At 52.4% G+C, this 25,039-nt stretch overlaps 2 protein-coding genes across 2 annotated transcripts in view; both read left to right on the top strand.

The window, feature by feature from the left end:
* Positions 1 to 21,297, top strand: part of PDIA5 (protein disulfide isomerase family A member 5) — a 35,127-nt gene extending 13,830 nt beyond the window's left edge. Inside the window, exons 2-16 of the mRNA XM_075284717.1 lie at positions 2,471 to 2,597; positions 2,883 to 2,970; positions 3,530 to 3,613; positions 3,730 to 3,775; positions 4,009 to 4,162; positions 4,703 to 4,770; positions 5,459 to 5,550; positions 6,616 to 6,687; positions 7,354 to 7,490; positions 8,555 to 8,622; positions 11,490 to 11,653; positions 11,733 to 11,863; positions 15,521 to 15,591; positions 17,480 to 17,614; positions 18,319 to 21,297. Coding sequence (XP_075140818.1) covers positions 2,471 to 2,597; positions 2,883 to 2,970; positions 3,530 to 3,613; positions 3,730 to 3,775; positions 4,009 to 4,162; positions 4,703 to 4,770; positions 5,459 to 5,550; positions 6,616 to 6,687; positions 7,354 to 7,490; positions 8,555 to 8,622; positions 11,490 to 11,653; positions 11,733 to 11,863; positions 15,521 to 15,591; positions 17,480 to 17,614; positions 18,319 to 18,399 — 1,518 coding nt within the window. The 3' untranslated portion in view covers positions 18,400 to 21,297. The remainder of the gene's footprint in view (positions 1 to 2,470; positions 2,598 to 2,882; positions 2,971 to 3,529; positions 3,614 to 3,729; positions 3,776 to 4,008; positions 4,163 to 4,702; positions 4,771 to 5,458; positions 5,551 to 6,615; positions 6,688 to 7,353; positions 7,491 to 8,554; positions 8,623 to 11,489; positions 11,654 to 11,732; positions 11,864 to 15,520; positions 15,592 to 17,479; positions 17,615 to 18,318) is intronic.
* A 1,099-nt stretch (positions 21,298 to 22,396) lies between these two features.
* SEC22A (SEC22 homolog A, vesicle trafficking protein) overlaps positions 22,397 to 25,039 on the top strand; it is a 32,276-nt gene continuing 29,633 nt past the window's right edge. The window contains exon 1 of the mRNA XM_075284722.1: positions 22,397 to 22,502. The gene's annotated coding sequence lies outside the window, so the exon portion shown is untranslated. The remainder of the gene's footprint in view (positions 22,503 to 25,039) is intronic.

The following is a 25,039-nucleotide window of genomic DNA, read 5'->3' on the forward strand; positions in this document are numbered from 1 at the left end:
GCCGTCCTGTCCAGTCTCTTGGATATAAAGCGTGGAGTCATGAGAAGTTCTACTACGTTCACATGGAAGCATTCTATGTGGTCACACAGCTGGAGAGTTGTTACAGTGTATCAGTGTGCACATTGTAACATGTCACAGGTATTAGGTTGTCGGCTTTAGGATGTAGACAGTAAATGGTTCAATTCCCTGACAGCAAGCAGAGATCAGGAAAATGGTGAGAACTGAAGCACAAAGTCTATTAGAAAGTGGCCGGAGTTTTATTATTCCCGGCCCCTTAAGGCAGCGTCGGCTTTGCATGTTGTCAGCCCCCGATTTGCTCTTTCTAAGTGTTGGCACCTCTAGGGTTAAATGGCAAGACTCCTGCATGCCGTGCACTTTCCTGCATGCTCTGCACTTTCCTGCATGCTCTGCACTTTCCTGCATGCTCTGCACTTTCCTGCATGCTCTGCACTTTCCTGCATGCTCTGCACTTTCCTGCATGCTGTGCACTTTCCTGCATGCCGTGCACTTTCCTGCATGCCGTGCACTTTCCTGCATGCTCTGCACTTTCCTGCATGCCGTGTACTTTCCTGCATGCCGTGTACTTTCCTGCATGCGGTGCACTTTCCTACATGCTGTGCACGTTCCTGCTCGCTGTGCACTTTCCTACATGCTGTGCACTTTCCTGCTCGCTGTGCACTTTCCTACATGCTGTGTACTTTCCTGCATGCGGTGCACTTTCCTGCATGCGGTGCACTTTCCTGCATGCCGTGCACTTTCCTGCATGCCGTGCCCTTTCCTGCATGCCGTGCCCTTTCCTGCATGCCGTGCCCTTTCCTGCATGCCGTGCACTTTCCTGCATGCCGTGCACTTTCCTGCATGCCGTGCACTTTCCTGCATGCCGTGCACTTTCCTGCATGCCGTGCACTTTCCTGCATGCCGTGCACTTTCCTGCATGCCGTGCACTTTCCTGCATGCCGTGCACTTTCCTGCATGCCGTGCACTTTCCTGCATGCCGTGCACTTTCCTGCATGCCGTGCACTTTCCTGCATGCCGTGCACTTTCCTGCATGCCCTGCACTTTCCTGCATGCCCTGCACTTTCCTGCATGCCCTGCACTTTCCTGCATGCCCTGCACTTTCCTGCATGCCGTGCACTTTCCTGCATGCCGTGCACTTTCCTGCATGCCGTGCACTTTCCTGCATGCCGTGCACTTTCCTGCATGCCGTGCACTTTCCTGCATGCCGTGCACTTTCCTGCATGCCGTGCACTTTCCTGCATGCCGTGCACTTTCCTGCATGCCGTGCACTTTCCTGCATGCCGTGCACTTTCCTGCATGCCGTGCACTTTCCTGCATGCCGTGCACTTTCCTGCATGCCGTGCACTTTCCTGCATGCCGTGCACTTTCCTGCATGCCGTGCACTTTCCTGCATGCCGTGCACTTTCCTGCATGCCGTGCACTTTCCTGCATGCCGTGCACTTTCCTGCATGCCGTGCACTTTCCTGCATGCCGTGCACTTTCCTGCATGCCGTGCACTTTCCTGCATGCCGTGCACTTTCCTGCATGCCGTGCACTTTCCTGCACGCGGTGCACTTTCCTGCACGCGGTGCACTTTGCTTCTTGTCAGACAACACCCAGGAATTCCCTCCTGATATCCGGCTCTATTACATGACTGTGACTACGCCACTACCGCTGTCGGCTCTACTACTCCTCTTATTGAAGCTGTAGGGGCTGAGCTTCTGAATCTTCTCGGGATCTCACAGACTTGACCCATTTACACGAGTAGATAATCTTCTTATCCATCCCTTATCACCGACAACCCTGTAATGTAACATTACCCACAATTCCCCAATAAAATCCATCTTCAGACAGGCAGAGCTAAGACAGATTTTCAGCATCTGATAGAAGTCTATGGAGAGGGGATAAGAGGAGACTACCATGTGCAGCAGAGCGACAGAGATGGGGGAGCAGGATCCCTAATATACACAGCAGTGAATCCAGCTCTGGGGTGAGATACAACACTCACTAGAGCCTGCAGCATCTCTCTGCAGCGGGTTATAAACTTGTGTTTGCCATAGCGGTGACCTGTCCGTCCTGTGATTTACTTTGACAGTGTGTGGCCATTGCAGGAGGCCGAATGCTGAGAGAAGGGAGCGGAGAGGACCCGGCGGAGGGAGGAGAGGAGTCTGCTAGTGCAGAAAGCTTTCTCTCTGCTTTATTACACAACTTCTCCTCTTTGCCTGAAGATTTGCTTTCTGTAACCTTGAATAGAGCTGGAGGTTCAGTCTGATGTCCTCTTAAAGGGGTTTTGCTCCTGGGGTTAGATCCTGAGTATCACATTGTGGAGTCTGACTCTCCCACCAAGGTGATTTGTATATTAGCAGGGGATGGACCCCGGGGCTGATGTTGGTCAATGATTCTTGGAGAACCTGGTGCCGTAACATTTATGGTCTTGTTTATGGCGTCCCCTGATTTTCTGCTCTTCTTACAGGTCGTCTTCCCGTCCATCCTTCTGGCACTAAAAATCTCTCCCCTTATTGAAAAAATCAGTGACCACAAGGACTTCAAGAAGCTGCTGCGCACCCGCAATAACGTGCTGGTTCTGTACTCCAAGTCAGGTGAGGTCCCCTGCTAATCTCACAGGTGTTGGGGGGGGGGGGGGGGTACATAGTTTTTCTGTTTATCCGAATAAATCCAATGTTCTGTTGTGTCTTTCTACAATGGTCTGATCTGATGCTGAATTTTCTGCATTTACCTGATATCCTTGTGTCTTCTGCATCTGCCACTAGGGGCGCTCAGGAGCAGGCTCTGTCTGTATGTGAGAGCTCCCCCTAGTGGTGTCTGTTATTCCTTATCAATATACTTTGTTATAATGTTCTTTGCTGACGGTCCTTGTTTTTTAGCCCAAGGTGCGGAGCGTCAGCTGAAGCTGCTGTCGGATGTGGCGCAGGATGTGCGGGGCAGAGCGACGATATCCTGGATTGACTGCGGGTATGATGTCAGCAGTTCTGATTTGGTTGTGGGTCCGTGCACAGCTCATCCTACCTATTCTGGAACTACAGCTCCCAGCATGCAGGCACCTCCATCTGCATTAGGGACCCGCGCCCCTTCCTTCCATGGCGGGACGTCCGTACAGGGACATATTTATTCTTATGGATTATCTGCAGCGTTTCTTGCTGCTGCATCTGAAGTTATTGCATTGTGTCTTATACTCTGGTCACATCCAAAGCTACATCCTCAGTCCTGCTGGTTAGTTTTCAGCTTACTTGGCTGTGTTCCTCAGTCTGCACATACACCTATACAGCTACATCTCTTACAATGCAAGGCAACAGAAAGACCATACAGGTTGTGCAACTGCATGATCCTGCGACCCGGGAGCTAAGAGGACAGCGCAACTGTGGATGGAGCTCTGGATGTAACTGGAGGCAAAAGGTTATGGAGATTTAATGAAGAAAACCGGATTGCAGCTCTGGGTGTGACTGGAGTCTCTGAAGTTGATGTGTTTTGTCTCGAGGACGGAGTTTTACCTTTTACTTTCCACTCTTTCTAGGGACTCTGAGAGCAGGAAACTGTGTAAGAAGATGAAAGTGGATCCGAGCACCAAATCGGGAGGCGTGGAGCTGCTGCACTACAAGTCAGTGAATAGCAATCCTTAGGCTAATGGTTAATGCTAAGCCAGTACTGGGCTGTGCAGTATAAAGCATGGTGGACGGCCTGAGCCGCTAGAACTTACATTCACCTCTCTTACAGGGATGGAACGTTCCACACGGAGTACAACAGACCGCTCACCTACAAGGTCAGTGTCCTGTCCCTCAGTCTGGTCCTGTGTATTCTTATGGGTTGCTGTCATCCAGCTTTCCCAGGCTCCTGAATAGCATGGAGTCAATCCATTCTTTGCTACTGTATCAATGATGTGACTTTTTTTGAAAGCTCTGGGAATGAGATCAGGTCCACCCAGCTTTCCCTGCTGTATCTTCCATCATCTTCACTTAGATTATATCACAAAAACCGTTTTTCTCTTCTCTTCAGTCTATGGCGGCGTTTTTAAAAGATCCAGAGGGGGCGCCGCTGTGGGAGGAGAATCCTGACGCCAAAGACATCGTCCATCTCGATAGTGAGAAGGATTTCCGGAAGCTCCTGAAGAAGGAAGATCGCCCCATGCTGGTGATGTTTTATGCTCCATGTGAGTGACTCCTCTGTGCTGCTGTGAATCGCCGCCGTCGTCCTGTGTGTGCCAGCCGCGCCTGGTGCCGCCATGGGCAGGGTTATATCATTATTAATGCGCCTGGTACCTTCTCTGCCCTGTGATATGTGAAGGGTCAGCCCTAGAACTCTTCATTTTCCTCATTCTCTGCTTTGGGTCTGACTCTTGTCTTGTCCCCTCCACCTGAGATTTCTCTGTCCCTAATACCCGTCCGCTTCTTTGTACTCCGGCTTCCTCACCGCCCTACCCCCATGCTCATAAATCTGGATGTCTATTCTTGTCCTCTTCCATTTTTGTCACTGCCGTATCCTGGACTCATAATTTCCGCCATTCTTTGTGCCTCGTGCGGCCTCTGCTGTTCCTTCGTGTCCTCTCTGCCTCTTTTTGTCTCCTTTGGGCTCCTGTATACTGTTCCCCACCGCTGTATACCGTGCCCATCCTCCCGTTCAGTCTCCTCCCCTGCGCTATGGTTCTTGACATTTTCCACCCATCTTATTGTTCCTCATCTCTCATCTTCAGGGTGCGGTGTGTGTAAGAGGTTGATGCCAGCGTACCAACAGGCGGCCACCGAGCTGAAGGGCACCTATGTGAGTACTCTCCAGTACAGGGCAGTGATATAATACTGTCTGATCACATCCCCCTCATTCTGTGAGGTCTGTGCTCAGGGGGGTAAATATCAGGCGTATAACCCGGCTGGTACCAGCTCCGGGACACTGATGTCCTCTGACAGGTGCCGAGGAGCCAGCGAGGACTGTCGCTGCAAGCCGGCCCTCCAAACACATCAGAAATCATATCTGCCCAATGTGACAGAGGTGCTGCTAGTAATACCGCCATCTCTGCCACCACTAACAAGATTATTCTACCAGGGCAACTCGGATATAGACTGGACGTGAAAACCTTTACAGGCGGAGCTGCTGCCGGCGACGCTCCACTGCCTTCTAACATCCAGACATTGCTAATCCGTCCTCGTTTGTTACAATGTGTCAGTGAAATATTAGCTGCTGATATGTTCAGCTCCCAGAGGATTGTCCACACTGATACATTGTAACAAGCCCTCAGCTGAGTGAGCAGGACTGGACTGTGGCAGGGTATCCAGCCTCTGAATGTGAACACAAATGGTTCCTTCCTTTGTGAGTAAGCAGAGGTCTTATAAAATCATAAAACTCAAGTCTCTCGTGACCTCTGCATCGGCCGCGGAGTCGCCTTCTCCTGGTCACTTTGTTCTTTGTTGCCTCTTTAACATTTGGGGTCTGAAGTTTCTCTTCACTCCTGCAGGTTTTAGCGGGATTGAACGTCTTCCCACCAGAATTTGAGAGGCTAAAGGAAGAATATAGTGTGAAGGGCTACCCCACTGTCCTGTACTTTGAGTGAGTAATTCTGGGTTCCGGCCCTGGGGATGAGCGGCACTGACCGCAGATGCTCTTGTTTCATGGCCTAATCCCTGCGCTGAGTGGATGAACTTGACCGCCCCAGACCGCAGCGCACGACCCTCCCCTGACCAGAGCTCACGTCCCGCCCCTGACCGGAGCTCACGTCCCGCCCCTGACCGGAGCTCACGACCCGCCTCTGACGGGAGCTCACGACCCGCCCCTGACCGCAGCTCACGACCCTCCCCTGATGGGAACTCACGACCCTCCCCTGACGGGAGCTCACGATCCGCCCCTGACCGCAGCTCACGACCCTCCCCTGATGGGAACTCACGACCCTCCCCTGACGGGAGCTCACGACCCGCCCCTGACCGCAGCTCACGACCCGCCCCTGACCGCAGCTCACGACCCGCCCCTGATGGGAACTCACGACCCTCCCCTGACGGGAGCTCACGACCCGCCCCTGACCGCAGCTCACGACCCGCCCCTGATGGGAACTCACGACCCTCCCCTGACGGGAGCTCACGACCCTCCCCTGACGGGAGCTCACGACCCTCCCCTGACGGGAGCTCACGACCCGCCCCTGACCGCAGCTCACGAGCCGCCCCTGACCGCAGCTCACGAGCCGCCCCTGACCGCAGCTCACGAGCCGCCCCTGACCGCAGCTCACGAGCCGCCCCTGACCGCAGCTCACGAGCCGCCCCTGACCGCAGCTCACGAGCCGCCCCTGACCGCAGCTCACGAGCCGCCCCTGACCGCAGCTCACGAGCCGCCCCTGACCGCAGCTCACGAGCCGCCCCTGACCGCAGCTCACGAGCCGCCCCTGACCGCAGCTCACGAGCCGCCCCTGACCGCAGCTCACGAGCCGCCCCTGACCGCAGCTCACGACCCGCCCCTGACCGCATCTCACGACCTGCGCTTGAACACCCCTGAGCGGAGTAGACACCAGGACCCCTCTTGCGCTTGTTGAATGACCTGCTAGATCACCTCCAGTGACTGCCGCTACACTTGGGGTATGACCAATCCCGGTATAAACTTTTTATTTCCTTGTTTTATTTTTTTCAGGAAAGGAAAGTACAAGTTTAATTTTGAGAAATACGGAGCGACTGCCAAAGACATCACAGACTGGCTGAAAAAGTGAGTAGAATGACAGGAATGGTGTCTGCTGGGAGTTGTAGTGTTTATTGTCTACATGAAGACCTGTTAATGTAAGAGCTGAAATCCTCCACCTAGAACATAAAGACTATCATAGCCTTTGGCAGGGGCAGCAGCAACGGTGAGGGGTCAATAACTAGCAGGTTGTACAGACAGGAGAGGGCAGTAGCGAGCACAAGTGCACTGATTGCACCCCGGGTACAAGGGATTGGCAGTAGCTGTGTATGTCTATGGGCAGAGACAGGACCAGGCAGCAGTGATAATAACATGGCTGACTACCTGGCAGGTGCCCTGGGGGTTTTGCTGTATTTTTGCCCTTGTTCAGTGGTTTGTGGTTTCCTGCAGCTGTGCAGCCGCACATTACACTTGGTCTCCCATCCTGACCACACGCCGCCTCTGACAAGGGCCAGGCTTCCTGCGCTAAAACCGCACTGCTTGCAGCATCTCCCATGACATCACTGATCACATGACGGCTCACCACAAACAACGTGTCTATAGACTGATTGTGAGTGATACATTGTAACGACTACAGCGAGAAGTATCCTGCATTCAGAATCCTCCAGGTGCTGCCCCATTATGGCGGGAGGCGTCAGTGACAGCTTCTTGACGTGTACTCGATTAACCCATGCAATGCTGGTCTCTTTTCAGCCCTCAGCCTCCGGCCCCTGAAGAGCCTGAAGTGCCATGGTCGGAGCAGGAAAGCGCTGTCCATCACCTGACTGACGCCGACTTTGATCAGTTTGTCCAGGATAACCCATCTGTGCTCGTCATGTTCTACGCCCCATGTAAGTCCTGCTCGTTTCTTCTCATTACTGGGCAGTGGTTTCCATCCCGCTTTCCCAGACTCCTGATCATTAGCTCTACCTCGGCATGCAGCTGTACTGGAGCAGGGAATGCTTGCCCCACAAATAATATAGCAGTCCCTTAAAGAGGACCTAATGTCCAGCGGTGAAAATCTCCATTCCAAGCCTGAAATTCAGCACAGACCTAATGATTCTCACAGTTTGTTACAGTGTGTCAGTGCAGACCATCCACTGTGAGCCGCAGAAATCTCGGCAGTGAAGTGATCACTGCCGCTGGATTGAGGATCGGATCGGTAATGGCTGCTGTTCATCCTACGCCGGTGGTGATATCCTACCCCCTCCCCTAATTATATACAATGCTATGGAGTATACTGGAGCTCTGCGTGGTGAAGAGAGTGGCCGGAGGGATTATTGCGCCATTCCATAGAGGGGTCCTGGTGCCCTCCTGGCTGAGCCACCGCCCGCTGCTACATTGTGGCGGCAAATTCAGTGACTGTCACAGCCGGGGGTCGTGACCTACATGAGACTGTCACAAACACTCAGACTTGTCGTGTTGTAATCACTTCTGTCAGCCATTCTCCACTTTCCTCCCGTCTGCTGCGTCCGCCATTATAACCAGCTCTTCCTTCTGAAGTAAAACCATTGCCTCGTTACCCTTACTCTATCTCGTTCTAGGAAAGCTGGGTTCTCACTACCTGCCTGATAGTAATTACAACGCACGTAGTGTTTGGTGTCGTATTCTCCCAGTTTTCCTAAGTCTTACAGCGTCATCTCTGTGTACTGGAGTTATTGGGGCGTCACTAAGCAGACTCCTCATTGAGGTTTTTGGGAAATCCAAATAAAGTCATGAAATGCAATCCATATTGGTTGTCACCCCGCTTTCCTGGGAACTGATAAAGCAAAGAATTGTCTTGGTAGAATTTTTAGCATCTGAATAACTGCAGGATTGTGAGCACTTGAGATTATTTTGGGGCATATCCAATGACCAGGATGTTGTGTAAGATCCCAGATTATGGTGATCACCGGATTGTTTCTCTTCCATGTAGGGTGCGGACACTGCAAGAAAATGAAACCAGATTACGAGAAGGCGGCCGAAGCCCTGCGCGAGGAAAGTGTAAGGAAATCTGGTGCTGTGATAATAGACATATATACACTGTCCGGCAGTTTTGTGTATTGTATTCGTGTGCGACAGACTCATGCAGTGTGATCTGGTGTAATGACTTGGCACAGTGGGTATGGGCGCACGATCCTGTTGCTGGTCACCTGGGTATGGGCGCAGGATCCCGTTGCTGGTCACCTGGGTATGGGCGCAGGATCCTGTTGCTGGTCACCGGGTATGGGCGCACGATCCCGTTGCTGGTCACCTGGGTATGGGCGCAGGATCCTGTTGCTGGTCACCGGGTATGGGCACACGATCCTGTTGCTGGTCTCCGGGTATGGGCGCAGGATCCTGTTGCTGGTCACCGGGTATGGGCACACGATCCTGTTGCTGGTCTCCGGGTATGGGCGCAGGATCCTGTTGCTGGTCACCTGGGTATGGGCGCACGATCCTGTTGCTGGTCACCTGGGTATGGGCGCACGATCCTGTTGCTGGTCACCTGGGTATGGGCGCACGATCCTGTTGCTGGTCACCTGGGTATGGGCGCAGGATCCTGTTGCTGGTCACCTGGGTGTGGGCGCAGGATCCCGTTGCTGGTCACCTGGGTATGGGCGCAGGATCCTGTTGCTGGTCACCGGGTATGGGCACACGATCCTGTTGCTGGTCTCCGGGTATGGGCGCAGGATCCTGTTGCTGGTCACCGGGTATGGGCACACGATCCTGTTGCTGGTCTCCGGGTATGGGCGCAGGATCCTGTTGCTGGTCACCTGGGTATGGGCGCACGATCCTGTTGCTGGTCACCTGGGTATGGGCGCACGATCCTGTTGCTGGTCACCTGGGTATGGGCGCACGATCCTGTTGCTGGTCACCTGGGTATGGGCGCAGGATCCTGTTGCTGGTCACCTGGGTGTGGGCGCAGGATCCCGTTGCTGGTCACCTGGGTATGGGCACACGATCCTGTTGCTGGTCACAGAGTGTCCTTCCTTTTAGTAGGTACTGACCACTACATGCCAGCGTCCCCCCACAAGAGCAGCCGTATGAAGGTGTCCTGCCTTGTCCATCACAATGTGGCCCTTGTCACAGTCACTTACACTTGGCCATTTTTCCTTCTTCCAATGCTGCATTAATGTTCTGACTGTATATGATAGCGTATCCAGTGTCTTGGCTCCTCCTGTAGATGGTATGTGCATGCTATACCCGGTTACAATGTCGCGGTCCGCTATACCCGGTTACAATGTCGCGGTCCGCTATAGGTAGTGCAGTGCGTATATTTGGGGTCGCCAGCTCCTGCCCCGTACATTGTTCTCGCTTTCTGGTGTGACACGACTTAAACACTTCATAATATTTATTATTCTGTAGATTTTCTAATTTATGGATTGTTTTACTAATAGAATCCTAATGCTCGTGCCTAATGAGAATGAAGCGCTTCGTCTTGTCGAGATCCTCGAGGAGTTGGAGCCGAGCGCAGGCTGATTGCTAATTCACTCACTGTGCCAAATCTCCAGCGCTGCGAACATTACAGGAACAGCCTGAGAGTCGTGTTTATTAGGAGAAGTGTTTACCGTTAGGATTAATTAAACTTGTCATATTTAGAGAAAACAGGGAGGCGAGCCGCTGTATCCGAGCGCAGCAGAATGGAGGTTTGGGGGGTCATTCCGGCAGGAGACGTTTCTGCATTAATCACTTAAATTGTAATCAAAGGTTTTAATAATTTATAAGATGAAGCAAATCCAGCTGAGCTCATCGTGCCGGTAGGCCGCATGGGGGTTGTAGTACATGAGATTCCTACATAGGGAACTCTAATAGTCCACAGAGCCCGTAGAACTCGGAATATCAACCCTAACAGGGCCCTAGTCTCAGTGTGCCGTCGTCCTGTGCCTCTGAGTGTCAGCGCGCCGTTGTCCTGTACCGCCGAGTGTCAGCGTGCCGCCGAGTGTCAGCGCGCCGTTGTCCTGTACCGCCGAGTGTCAGCGTGCCGCCGAGTGCCAGCGCGCCGTCGTCCGGTGCCGCCAAGTGTCAGCGCATCGTCGTCCAGTGCCGCCGAGTGTCAGCGCGCCGTCATCCCGTACTGCCGAGTGTCAGCGCGCCATCGTCCCGTACCGCCGAGTGTCAGCACGCCGTTGTCCTGTACCGCCAAGTGTCAGCGTGCCGCCGAGTGCCAGCGCGGCGTCGTCCGGTGCCGCCAAGTGTCAGCGCATCGTCGTCCAGTGCCGCCGAGTGTCAGCGCGCCGTCATCCCGTACTGCCGAGTGTCAGCGCGCCATCGTCCCGTACCGCCGAGTGTCAGCACGCCGTTGTCCTGTACCGCCGAGTGTCAGCGTGCCGCCGAGTGCCAGCGCGCCGTCGTCCGGTGCCGCCAAGTGTCAGCGCATCGTTGTCCAGTGCCGCCGAGTGTCAGCGCGCCGTCATCCCGTACCGCCGAGTGTCAGCGCGCCATCGTCCCGTACCGCCGAGTGTCAGCGCGCCGTTGTCCTGTACCGCCGAGTGTCAGCGTGCCGCCGAGTGCCAGCGCGCCGTCGTCCGGTGCCGCCAAGTGTCAGCGCATCGTCGTCCAGTGCCGCCGAGTGTCAGCGCGCCATCGTCCCGTACCGCCGAGTGTCAGCGCGCCGTCGTCCCGTACCGCCGAGTGTCAGCGCGCCCCACACCCCCAGATCTCATTGCTCCATGTTTAGTTACCTCTGTTTCAGCATCTGACCAGGGGGAGTTTATTCTCCAGTTACAGTAGCTCTGCCATGCAGTGTAGCGTTGTACACACATCACAGCCTCCACCCGTCCCGGCGACAACCTTCTGACCTTATGTTGCAGTTTCTGCCATTGATCATTAGTTGCTGCTGCCGCTCCCCCGCTCTCAGAACTGACCCGTTTTTTTTTTTGCTCCTCCAGGGTACCGGTGTTTTGGCCGCCATTGACGCCACCGTGCACAGATCTCTGGCCGAGCGATTCCACATCTCTGGGTTTCCAACCTTGAAGTATTTTGAGGATGGAGAGGAGAAGTTCACCGTACCGCACCTGCGCACCGAGCAGAAGATTCTGGAGTTCATGCGCAAGTATGTGTGTGAATGGTTTGCCGCATGCAGTGTTATTCTGTATGATGTCATAAGTCACGTAACGTTGTGTTTGTCACAGCCCCGAGGCTCCACCTCCTCCAGAACCGGCGTGGGAGGACAAGCCATCGAGCGTGCTCCACCTCCTTGGGGACGACTTCAGAGAGACTCTAAAGAAGAAGAAGCACGCGCTGGTCATGTTCTACGCGCCATGTAAGATCCTTCACCTTCTTATTTCCTCCATATAGTTGTGTAAAGACCTGAAATCCCTGGCTCATCCAGCTGCAGAGGGGACTGTTGTCCTCTGTTATCAGCCATTACAAGCTCCAGTCTTACTCCTCTATGGCATATTCACTGCATGTCTGTATAATGCAGCTTTGGATGTGACTGGAGTGTAAGACTCTATATAACATGACATCAGTCCTAGTGTCCTAATGTAAATTATATGAACCCAATGTGCAGACGACGCGTCTCATGAGACTGTATGACCTGATGCTGTGTGCCCAGGGGGCGCCACTCCTGCGCTGTGATCACCCGCAGTATATTCTCTATCTGCCCACTTCTAGTAATATCCTATTAAAGTTTACAATCCCTCTGCTGATAGATGTATAATCCGTTACAGTGTGTCAGGAAGTTGTCACTGACTAATGGATATTGCTGGGAGGTAAATCTGTTTTCCTGCCTTGTGTGCCAAACATGCAGCGGAGGTTAATGGGTCGGTGCAGTCCTATGTAAATATTGCTTCGTCAGTGTATAAGGAGAAGATCTGCCACATTCCAGAATACTATAATTATAGGGGTCCTCTAACCCGTGTCTGGCTGCTGTGGTGGGGAGGTGGCTGGGTGCGCCCTGGTCATCCCATTATCACAGTAACTGCCTTTTTGGCCATTCTGGACCTCCCATAGAAGCCAATGAAGAGCGCTGCACCAGCGGCCAAAAGATGGGGGTTGGAGGACCCCTGCTCCCATAATGCAGGCCCCTGAGGAGCCGCTCTCTTCTAGATTCTCTGTAATCGGCGCGGTGCAGCAGGTTCGCCGGTATTACAGCACTTTGCGCCTCGTCGTTTCCCGTATGGTTTGTTTTATTTCTTTGTGGATTTGCATTTTCCTGATAAGAACTGAACAAATAGAATCCGGAATCCTTTCCCATCTGCCGCGGGCTCCACATAAGGAGATTATCTGCCCCAAGCAAAGCGGAGAACATGAGGAGTGTGCAGATCTGCAGCCGCCCGCTCGCCCCCGCCGCGCCTCCCGTGAACGCCGCGCTGCCTCCGCTTTTATAATCAAGTTGCGCCTTTTGTGACAAATTCTGAGCGGATTTGTAACTGTTATTTATGTCTGCGGAGATATTAACCTGACACATGAATAGTGGACCATCCATTCATCAACATCTCTGCTTGCTGTCAGTGAACATGCTGAGCTAATTCTCCTCCAACAGCCTAGGGTGCGGGTCTGTGGTCAGGTGACGAAAACCCCCGGACCCCCTAAACTCAATGAGACCCCAGACCTGACAAAGAAAATAATAGCATATACTGCTGTCAGGACCTCTCACTTCCAGGAGTCGCTGCAGGCAATATCCTGATGGTAGGCCGTGCGGGATCCTGTGCAGAGTAGTCCTGACTTCTTCAAAGGGATCGATATTGTCATGTCTGCAGCGCTCGGACTCATGGGGGGTCCTCGGTGCAGATTCAGATCATGGTCCGCCACTTGAGGGACCCCCTTATGGATTATGTGTTACATGTGCTGATACTTTGTATCACCAGGGGGTCTAGGACAGGAGAGCGGTTAGCGCTGCTGTTATCAATCTAGAGGATTGCCTCCACTGAAACATTGTAACAAAGCCTCTGCTGTGTGGGCAGCTCTAGGTATATATAAACAAAATAATGTCGGGGATCTGCAGAGAGGGGTGGCTTGGTTCAATGTAGCCCGGTCTATATTCTTTAATTTCTCTATATTTGACCCTCCTCTCTCCGCTTTGCACAAGTTCCCACCAGCAGGGGGCGCTCCGCAGGCTGCAAGCTCAGTGAAACCGCCTGGATAGATTTCTATTTGATGTAAAGACATCTGTGCTGCTTCCTCTATGGGACTGTAAGTGCAGCCTTAAAAATCGTCTGATCCCTGATACGGGGGATTATGGGATTTGTAACAATCCGCTGCAAGAACCTGAGCAAAGGCTGAGCAGCCAGTTAACCCTTTATGTTGTCGGACATGGCCGGCGGCTCTTGTCTGTGGGTGAGGAAGGCGCTGGCCTGATTCTCAAGATGTTTGCAAGCTGTCAGTGCATACCTAATTCTGCTGGCACAGCTCAGGGTTTGCTACAGTGTATCGGTGTAGTAAGAGGATGTTCTCTCCGTGTGGGCTCTGCAGACAGGACAAGGTCAGTGTTACACAGATGGAACTGATACAATCTGCACCTGACCAGGGGTGCGTGTACGCTTAGCAATACCTGCCTCACAATTGTGCTGTATACCGCTACCCCACTACCCATGCGTCTTTACTGGAACAAGAAGAATCCTTTTGCTTTACCTATCTGGTATTTATCCTCATGCTCCAGTTACTTCCAAAGCTGCATTTAAAGTTCTGATAGCAGAGAACAATGCATTGTGGGTGCTCCATTCTAAGATCATGTGTGACAATGGGGTGGAGCTAAAGCCATGTGCTAAGAGCAACCATTGAGAATCTGAAAGCTGCTCTTGATGTGAATGGAGACCGCAGTGAGGCGTTGTGCAGGACTCGGCCACTTCTCTGCTCGCATTCGCTTATCCTGCTCTTTTTCCTGGATTTCCAGAAGTTTATTAACCCCGTGTTGCCCCGTCCCCCTCCATAATAACCGCGCGCCTCGGACTCTCCTTTTGTTCCCTGAGATGCCTCCCATTAGCGCCCGCGCCGTCCATCCACCGCCGCGCTGTCAGCTGAGTAATTACAGTTAATTGTTCGTGACCTGAAAGCCGCAGCGCTAACGATTCTTTGTGCCAGCTTCTAATTTGTCGCCGTGCCTTAGGTGCGGCGTCTCATGGAGCGGCCTGACATCCCTCGGTCCTGGACATGTCCGGATGTTTTCACCCCTGGTCGAACGATTCACAGGACGGGACAATTAGTTTTATCATCCGCTGTCAGAAGCGATCAGGAAGGAGGCGTCAGATCAATGAAGCGAATCAGATTATCGATGGCGGGATGGGAGGCGCGATGGCGAGCTGCCGGCATCTTGTTCCAATGAGTTCCCTTTAATCCGATACTCCGTGGTCTGAGAATCCCGCTGTATTTCCCCCGCAGCGAGGCCCGATACTGGGCGACCTCTGACCCTGGTCTCCATAAAACCTTTAATTCACATATAATAACTCTAAGACTTGCACCCTCAGCACGTGACCTGCGGTGTAAAGGACAGACATGCACTCCTATTGGAAGGGAAAGCTGCTGGAGGTTTTATTTTTCTTCTTCCAGATGTTTCTCTGAGAATTTTAGGCACTAGAAACATTCTGCTTGTATCAATCAAATTTCTTAATGGTTTTGATATGGAAAACGCGTCAGTCGGCGTCATGTAATTATAAAGGATAAATCCTCTGCTGCTGACTGATCTTCTCCCATATCTACATACACTATGTGATCCAAAGTATCCAGACAACCCCCCCCCCCAAACATCCGTTTTTCATATTAGGTGCATTGTGCTGCCCCCTACTGCCAGGTACTCCATATCAGCGACCTCAGTAGACAATAGACCATATGTGTATATACACATATGGTAGCGTCATTGTACAGGGGAGACTTGGACAGGAAACCTCCATTCTTTACACTGCAGGCTGAATTATCCAGCTCTTTGGCGCCCCCTGTCTGTCATGTCATGTGCTATAACACTCTCCTCCTTCTTTTTCAGGGTGTCCTCACTGCAAAAACTCCATTCCTGACTTTTCTACGGCTGCGGACGAGTTCAAAGAAGATCGGAAGGTGAGTGCGGAGCCGGCAGGGTTTCTAGGTCGGATCTTTACCATTTCTCCGAGAACAGTCCTCTGTGCATTACTGTCTATGGGGTCCGCGGGTAACTGCGTATATAACTTCTAGGTAGGACCTTCTGGGTTGGTGACGCTGATATATTGAGATCCTACAAAGATTAGAAATCTGTTATGATGTTGCAGAACATTTTGTTACCTAAGAGCCCGGCTCTGACCGTGTATACAGAGCCTATTACATATAGGACACCAGCGCCCCCTACAGGCAGCCATCCACCTGGCAGTGTATACAGAGCCTATTACATATAGGACACCAGCGCCCCCTACAGGCAGCCATCCACCTGGCAGTGTATACAGAGCCTATTACATATAGGACACCAGCGCCCCCTACAGGCAGCCATCCACCTGGCAGTGTATACAGAGCCTATTACATATAGGACACCAGCGCCCCCTGCAGGCAGCCATCCACCTGGCAGTGTATACAGAGCCTATTACATATAGGACACCAGCGCCCCCTACAGGCAGCCATCCACCTGGCAGTGTATACAGAGCCTATTACATATAGGACACCAGCGCCCCCTACAGGCAGCCATCCACCTGGCAGTGTATACAGAGCCTATTACATATAGGACACCAGCGCCCCCTACAGGCAGCCATCCACCTGGCAGTGTATACAGAGCCTATTACATATAGGACACCAGCGCCCCCTACAGGCAGCCATCCACCTGGCAGTGTATACAGAGCCTATTACATATAGGACACCAGCGCCCCCTACAGGCAGCCATCCACCTGGCAGTGTATACAGAGCCTATTACATATAGGACACCAGCGCCCCCTACAGGCAGCCATCCACCTGGCAGTGTATACAGAGCCTATTACATATAGGACACCAGCGCCCCCTACAGGCAGCCATCCACCTGGCAGTGTATACAGAGCCTATTACATATAGGACACCAGCGCCCCCTACAGGCAGCCATCCACCTGGCAGTGTATACAGAGCCTATTACATATAGGACACCAGCGCCCCCTACAGGCAGCCATCCACCTGGCAGTGTATACAGAGCCTATTACATATAGGACACCAGCGCCCCCTACAGGCAGCCATCCACCTGGCAGTGTGGTCGCCTTCAGGATGCTGGGAGTTGTAGTTTTTATAAACCGCTAGTTTGCTATAGATGGGAGACGACAGGCGACACGTTACAAAGATGTCATGTGATCATTATCCGGGCAGCTTGGTTGTTCTTACCAATATTCACCGACCGTCGCAACTTTACCATAAAATCTGACGCCGGGTTCTGACGTCGCCGCTCGTGTCTGGTATTTTGAGATTAGTCAGAAATAAATCACTTTCCAATTTTCCTTGTCTAACAAGAAGTGAATGGAAATAAAACGCAAACATTGCGGTATTTCTAATCGGCGGCGGCGTTGTGTCTGCGGGGCGCTGGCAGACGTGGCTCAGATTTCATTTCCCTCAGTAAATAGCCGCACCACAATTCTGTTTTCTCAGACTTTTTGTCTTAATTGGATCAGGTTTTTGTTCTACGCGGCAGATTTACCTTCCCGCTTATAGGGGGCTGAGCCGCCATCTTCTTAAAGGGGCTCTCGCTTCTGACTTTTAGCTTAGAATTGAAGTTTTATGTTATAATGCAGCGAGGCGGGAATCGTCTGATGTCACAGTCCACGCCTGACACACTGTGACGCATAAAAAACAATGGGCAGTTTATGCCGGCACCTTGGGGTGGGATAAAGTCTCGACTGGATTTACTACTAGGTGCAGACAACACTTGGGGATCTAGAACAAGTTCCCTGCACTGGCCAATGACGACATGGAGGGCAGCGGGTCGCAGTCACGTGACCCAGTCAGCTGACACTGCTTTATTTTCCAGATTGCATACGCTGCTGTTGATTGCACCAAAGAGAAAAACCAGGATCTGTGTAAGCAGGAGGGGGTGGAGGGCTTCCCCACCTTCGTCTACTACAACTATGGGAAATTCACAGAGAAGTACAATGGGGAGCGCTCGGTGAGTGGGGGTCTGTGCGGGGGTGGCGGGTGCGCTGTATAAGTGGGGTCTGTGCGGGGGTGGCAGGAGCGCTGTATAAATGAAGGTCTGTGCGGGGGGGGTGGCGGGAGCGCTGTATAAATGGGGGTCTGTGCGAGGGTGGCAGGAGCACTGGATAAATGGGGGTCTGTGTGGGGGTGGGGGAGCACTGGATAAATGGGGGTCTGTGCGGGAGTGACGGGAGCGCTGTATAAATGAGGGTCTGCGCGGGGGCGGTGGGAGCACTGTATAAGTGGGGGTCTGTGCGGGGGTGGGGGAAGCGCTGTATAAGTGGGGGTCTGTGCGGGGGTAGTGGGAGCGCTGTATAAATGAAGGTCTGTGCGGGGGTGGGGAAGCGCTGTATAAGTGGGGGTCTGTGCGGGGGGTGGCGGGAGCACTGGATAAATGGGGGTCTGTGCGGGGGTGGCGGGAGCACTGGATAAATGGGGGTCTGTGTGGTGGTGGTGGGAGCGCTGTATAAATGGGGGTCTGTGCGGGGGTGGGGGAAGTGCTGTATGAGTGGGGGTCTGTGCAGGGGGTGACGGGAGCACTGTATAAATGAGGGTCTGTGCGGGGGTGGTGGGAGCACTGTATAAATGAGGGTCTGAGCGGGGGTGGGGGAAGCGCTGTATAAGTGGGGGTCTTTATGGTATAGAGGGTTAGTAATTTTGTTTTCTGTCAATCAGGAGTCGGCGTTTATTTCATTCTTCCGATCGCTCAGAGAGAAGGATCACGTGAAGCTTGGGAAGAAGAAGGAAGAACTGTAACCCTAATCCCTCCAGTGCACTGCAGCCTTCAGGGCATTGTCTAGACACTGCACCCCTAATGTCCAGTGCACTGTATAAAGCCCCTGTACCCTTAATCCAGTGCACAGTATGGAGGCCCTGCACCCCTATAAACCAATGCACTGTATGAAGAAATTGGTCCCCCTATAATCTAGTGCACTGTATGGAGGTTCTGTGCTTCTATATACACCAGTGCATTGTATGAAGGCCCCATTCCCCTATACTTTAGTGCACTGTATGAACCCTGTACCCATAACATCCAGTGCACTGTAAGGAGACCCTGTATGAAGATCCTGCACCCATGGTATCTAGTGCACTGCATGGTGGCCATGCACCTCCAGTTACTCAGCGTGCTATATGTAAAGCCCGTGCACTGTATATAGAGGCCCTTGCATATAATTTACAGTGTGCTGTAATATCCTAAAATCCAAAGCCTTGTATGAAGACCCTTATTCTGTCAGCAGTGCACTGGTAATCCTCGCAGCTTTCAGGACCACCATCATCATACACTCAGACTACTCTAAGCTTCCACTTCCTAGGTATGAGGTATGGGGTTTGAGGACAGTTACGGGGTCCACTGTGGTCACGGCACCCATGCTGCAGTACTGAGTATTAACCACTTAATGAAGTTTCCAGGCACCATGTTCTGTATGAGGAGACCTGAACCTTGTCTTTAGGTTGTGGATCAGCAGCGGTGAACAGACGGCCAGAGCTGGGGGAGAAGTGTCATGGCGGCTCTACCATATCTGTCCTCGATAGAGTAGAAAACCCCTTTAGGTTCTGTGCTCTATACGCCACACAAGCCTCCCCTGTTGGTCAGGGGGATCGGTGCTATACTTTACACCATGGCTCAGGGTACCCGATAACTGAATGATGTTACCCATAAATCCATCCCATCTGCCCCGCGCACAGCAGTGACTAGATGAGAATAGTCAGTGTGTTCTCCTAAATTCCAGAATCCCTTCTTTACTGCCATAGAGACTCGCTCCGACCCCAGACAGGAGGAAAGACGATCTGCTGCATCTATAGCTCCAGCCAGCGCCACACGTCGGGCTGTGATTGTGTTATTCCATTTATTAGGTCTTCCCCAGATACCCTCTCCAGATCAGATTCCTTTTTCATGGCACCAATCGAGAGCTAAAAAGTAAGCCCTGACTCCTTAGATGTGCTTGGAGTCCAACTTCAGGGAAACGTGAATCCCCCGAGCTATGATGGCCTATATTTGGTGCCTTGGGAATATTTTGTGGGTGCAGATTAGAAAAACAGGGCTGCGTTCTTCTAAAAACTGTGCTGCACCCCTCCACAGGTTACTATGGTATTGCAGCTAAGTTCATTGAAGGAAACACTCGAGCTGTAATACTAAGCACAACCTGTGAAGAGATGTGGCGCTCTTTATGGAAATTAGCCTTGCTTCTACGGGTGACTGTTCCCCCTCAAAGGAAGGACATCAGAAGTAGGAGAAGGGTATCCCTTTTATGCTGTGAGTTTTTGCCTCCAGGACATCTGTATATACAATCACTCAGAACATTTCCTATCCAGATTCCTGGGTGGCTTCTCATTGGGTTGGGGGGAGTCACTGCAATGGCCAGAGGCAGGTCGTCCCACCAGTGGGGGTATACAGGGACCATAAGCTTAGGGTAAAAGCTAAAGTGTTTGGAGTTGCCCTTTAAGGTCTTGTGCAGTTGCAGGTCATTACCAATAAATGTGATTCTTAACAGAAGTGCCCCCGAGATAAATGGGGTTCACCCTTGTTTACCGGTTTGGGAAGCCCCTTCTTTCTTTGTAAAGTGTTTTACGGTCTCTGTTTGCCCCATTTTCTGCCAATCTCCTGAGATTATTGTAATGTCTTGACAGATTTTCGGATTGTGCTCCGACATTCCAATACTGTGATGATTATGCCAAATAATTGAGATTATTTTGTGTTGTGTCCCCTACACCCCCCTATACTGCGCCATGTTGTGGGCTGAACGGATATTCGTTGCAGTGTAGCCTGTCTATCCACTGGGAACCAGGGACGTCGCTGAGGCACAAGGCGCACCAAGGCTTCGCGTTGATCTTGGTGCACGCTGAATGTTCTGTGACTGCGCCAGTTTCCATTGACTTTCCTGAGGCCTGAGCGTTGCGTCCAGCCCCTACACAGGAAGGCGTCGGTGGGCTCAGTGGTTCCTGCTGGATGGACTGGCCGCTTTTGTGCCTTATTTGGGTAAGTGGTGGCTTATGACAGTCGCCACGTTTCACGAATATTAGCTTGTCCCACACGTCACGTCTCTAGGGCCTCCGAGCGTCAGCTGACGTTCCCATGGAGTTGGCGCGCCTGAACAGGAGACTGCGCAGCAGCGGAGGTTTTTTGTTCTTTTTGCTGGTTTTCAGACCCAGCGTTCTCTGCGGCTTCCACTTGCATTGGAGGAGGGGCCGACATCACCTCACTCAGGGACAAGACTTGACACGATGGTGATTCCGCAATCGTAACCAGAGCGTTTACACGATTTCCAGAGAATGTTCAGACCTAATTGAGCAGGTGAAAAAAAAAGCCAAAAATGAGTTGTTGTTTTTTTTAAATTTTTTCTTTCTTTTTTCCAAGCCAAGTTGTTGGGGGGGGGGGGGGACGTGTTCAGGGACGCTCGGCGAAGGTTTCCTACATATTGCTACGTGTTTCATACTGTATAATGGAGTAAATGACCATATTTTTGATACTCAAAGAAGAAAATAAGCGTAGACTTTGTTTACATTCCCCTTGGTGAGGATAGCGCCGCCGCGTCGTCGTCATTTGTCTGCGGGTTCTGACCGCGTCACGTCTGTTCTGATCATCTGTTGTTAATCCCATTCTGTGTATAATCTGTGATTTGTTTCATCTCTGAATTAAAAATTATTTTACAGATATTTATTGGTCTTGTGTTTATTCTGCAAATGGCGAAACTCTGACCTAATGGCGGCAGAAATCCTGATGTCCAGATCTATCCATAGATGTGCACTGCCCCTACTTCTCAAACATGTCAGCGCTCTTTATGGGACCTGTAGGAACTTTGTGCTTGTAATCTGACATCATCCACTTCCATCTTTGAGCCGGGAGCTCGACACGGCCCTCAAACTGTATCTGAACGGGAGTCTGTCCTGGGCTGGGCCCTAAATACACTGCTCAAAAAACTAAAGGGACACCCCCAATAACAGCGCCTGGATCTGAAGGAAGGAAATCTTCTCATTGAATAGTTGGTTCTGTGCAAAGTTGAATGTGATGACAACAAAAATCAATGGAAATTACATTTATTAACCAATGGAGGCCTGGATTTGGAGGTCTTCCCCGCGCCGCCGTTCGGTAGAAATCCTGTTTTTGTCAGTATGCAAATAAGTTCTCTCACAGCACTGGGGGCGGGCCCAATGCTGCGAGAGAACCCTCCAGCACCACCTCCATCTTCTTCCAACGCAGGCGGTCAAACTTCTAGGCCTCGGGCAGAGCCGACTACGCATGCCCACAAGTAAATGGCCACTTACTGTTTGACTGCCTGCGCCGGAAGAAGACACGAGAAGGGACTGTTCCTGAAGTAGATGGAGGCGGCGCTGGAGAGTTCTCTCGCAGCATTGGACCCGCCCCCAGTGCTGTGAGAGAACTCATTTGCATACTGGCAAAAAACGGGATTTCTACCGGCGAAGACATCTACAGGTAGGAGAAGAATAGACTTTCTTAATGCCTTCATCTTGTAGGAACTGCTGCCACACTTCGGCCACATGAGGCCTTGTCCTGCATTAGGAGTAACCCCGGGCCCCGCACCAGCCTATGGTCTGACATTGCCCTGCAGGTGGCGGCTCAGACAGGACACGACACTCCCGCCGCCTCCATGAGAGAAGGTTTAGCGACTGCCGTAAAGCGCCCCGCCCCTCCAGTCACATGATCAACATACAAGTCACTTGTTTATTGCCGGAAGCGCCGCTCTGACGCCGTCTGCATGGTAACCGGAGTCTCCGCTCCCGTCAGGCAGCGCGATGGCCACGTCACGTATGAGGCAGAGAGGCCTGAGGAAGCGGCGGGGCGGCCGGGAAGTGACAGGAGAGCAGCGGCCGTATAACCGGGGAGAGCCGGGATATAGATGGTAGGAGGACTGGTACAGCTAAAGGACGTGATATACACTGCGGCAGGAGGGGAGACTGTATACTGTATATACACGGACAGCCAACAGCTGCTATACACAGGGGCTGCAGCACTTCACACAGAGAGACTACGAACCCCCATCATACACTGCACACACAGAGACTACGACCCCCATCATACCCTGCACACAGAGACTACGACCCCCATCATACACTGCACACAGAGAGTACGACCCCCATCATACACTGCACACACAGAGACTACGACCCCCATCATACACTGCACACACAGAGACTACGACCCCCATCATACCCTGCACACAGAGAGTACGACCCCCATCATACACTGCACACACAGAGACTACGACCCCCATCATACACTGCACACACAGAGACTACGACCCCCATCATACCCTGCACACAGAGAGTACGACCCCCATCATACACTGCACACACAGAGACTACGACCCCCATCATACACTGCACACACAGAGACTACGACCCCCATCATACCCTGCACACAGAGAGTACGACCCCCATCATACACTGCACACACAGAGACTACGACCCCCATCATACACTGCACACACAGAGACTACGACCCCCATCATACCCTGCACACAGAGAGTACGACCCCCATCATACACTGCACACACAGAGACTACGACCCCCATCATACACTGCACACACAGAGACTACGACCCCCATCATACCCTGCACACAGAGAGTACGACCCCCATCATACACTGCACACACAGAGACTACGACCCCCATCATACCCTGCACACAGAGAGTACGACCCCCATCATACACTGCACACACAGAGACTACGACCCCCATCATACACTGCACACACAGAGACTACGACCCCCATCATACCCTGCACACAGAGAGTACGACCCCCATCATACACTGCACACAGAGAGTACGACCCCCATCATACACTGCACACACAGAGACTACGACCCCCATCATACACTGCACACACAGAGACTACGACCCCCATCATACCCTGCACACAGAGAGTACGACCCCCATCATACACTGCACACACAGAGACTACGACCCCCATCATACACTGCACACAGAGAGTACGACCCCCATCATACACTGCACACACAGAGACTACGACCCCCATCATACCCTGCACACAGAGAGTACGACCCCCATCATACACTGCACACACAGAGACTACGACCCCCATCATACACTGCACACACAGAGACTACGACCCCCATCATACCCTGCACACAGAGAGTACGACCCCCATCATACACTGCACACACAGAGACTACGACCCCCATCATACCCTGCACACAGAGAGTACGACCCCCATCATACACTGCACACACAGAGACTACGACCCCCATCATACCCTGCACACAGAGAGTACGACCCCCATCATACACTGCACACAGAGACTACGACCCCCATCATACACTGCACACACAGAGAGACTACGACCCCCATCATACACTGCACACAGAGACTACGACCCCCATCATACACTGCACACAGAGACTACGACCCCCATCATACACTGCACACAGAGAGAACGACCCCCATCATACACTGCACACAGAGAGTACGACCCCCATCATACACTGCACACAGAGACTACGACCTCCATCATACACTGCACACAGAGACTACGACCCCCATCATACACTGCACACAGAGAGTACGACCCCCATCATACCCTGCACACACAGAGAGTACGACCCCCATCATACACTGCACACACAGAGACTACGACCCCCATCATACACTGCACACACAGAGACTACGACCCCCATCATACCCTGCACACAGAAAGTACGACCCCCATCATACACTGCACACACAGAGACTACGACCCCCATCATACACTGCACACACAGAGACTACGACCCCCATCATACCCTGCACACAGAGAGTACGACCCCCATCATACACTGCACACACAGAGACTACGACCCCCATCATACCCTGCACACAGAGAGTACGACCCCCATCATACACTGCACACACAGAGACTACGACCCCCATCATACACTGCACACACAGAGACTACGACCCCCATCATACCCTGCACACAGAGAGTACGACCCCCATCATACACTGCACACAGAGAGTACGACCCCCATCATACACTGCACACACAGAGACTACGACCCCCATCATACACTGCACACACAGAGACTACGACCCCCATCATACCCTGCACACAGAGAGTACGACCCCCATCATACACTGCACACACAGAGACTACGACCCCCATCATACACTGCACACAGAGAGTACGACCCCCATCATACACTGCACACACAGAGACTACGACCCCCATCATACCCTGCACACAGAGAGTACGACCCCCATCATACACTGCACACACAGAGACTACGACCCCCATCATACACTGCACACACAGAGACTACGACCCCCATCATACCCTGCACACAGAGAGTACGACCCCCATCATACACTGCACACACAGAGACTACGACCCCCATCATACCCTGCACACAGAGAGTACGACCCCCATCATACACTGCACACA

The sequence above is a fragment of the Leptodactylus fuscus genome, chromosome 8 (assembly GCF_031893055.1).
Source record: "Leptodactylus fuscus isolate aLepFus1 chromosome 8, aLepFus1.hap2, whole genome shotgun sequence".
Classification (NCBI taxonomy): Eukaryota; Metazoa; Chordata; class Amphibia; order Anura; family Leptodactylidae; genus Leptodactylus; species Leptodactylus fuscus.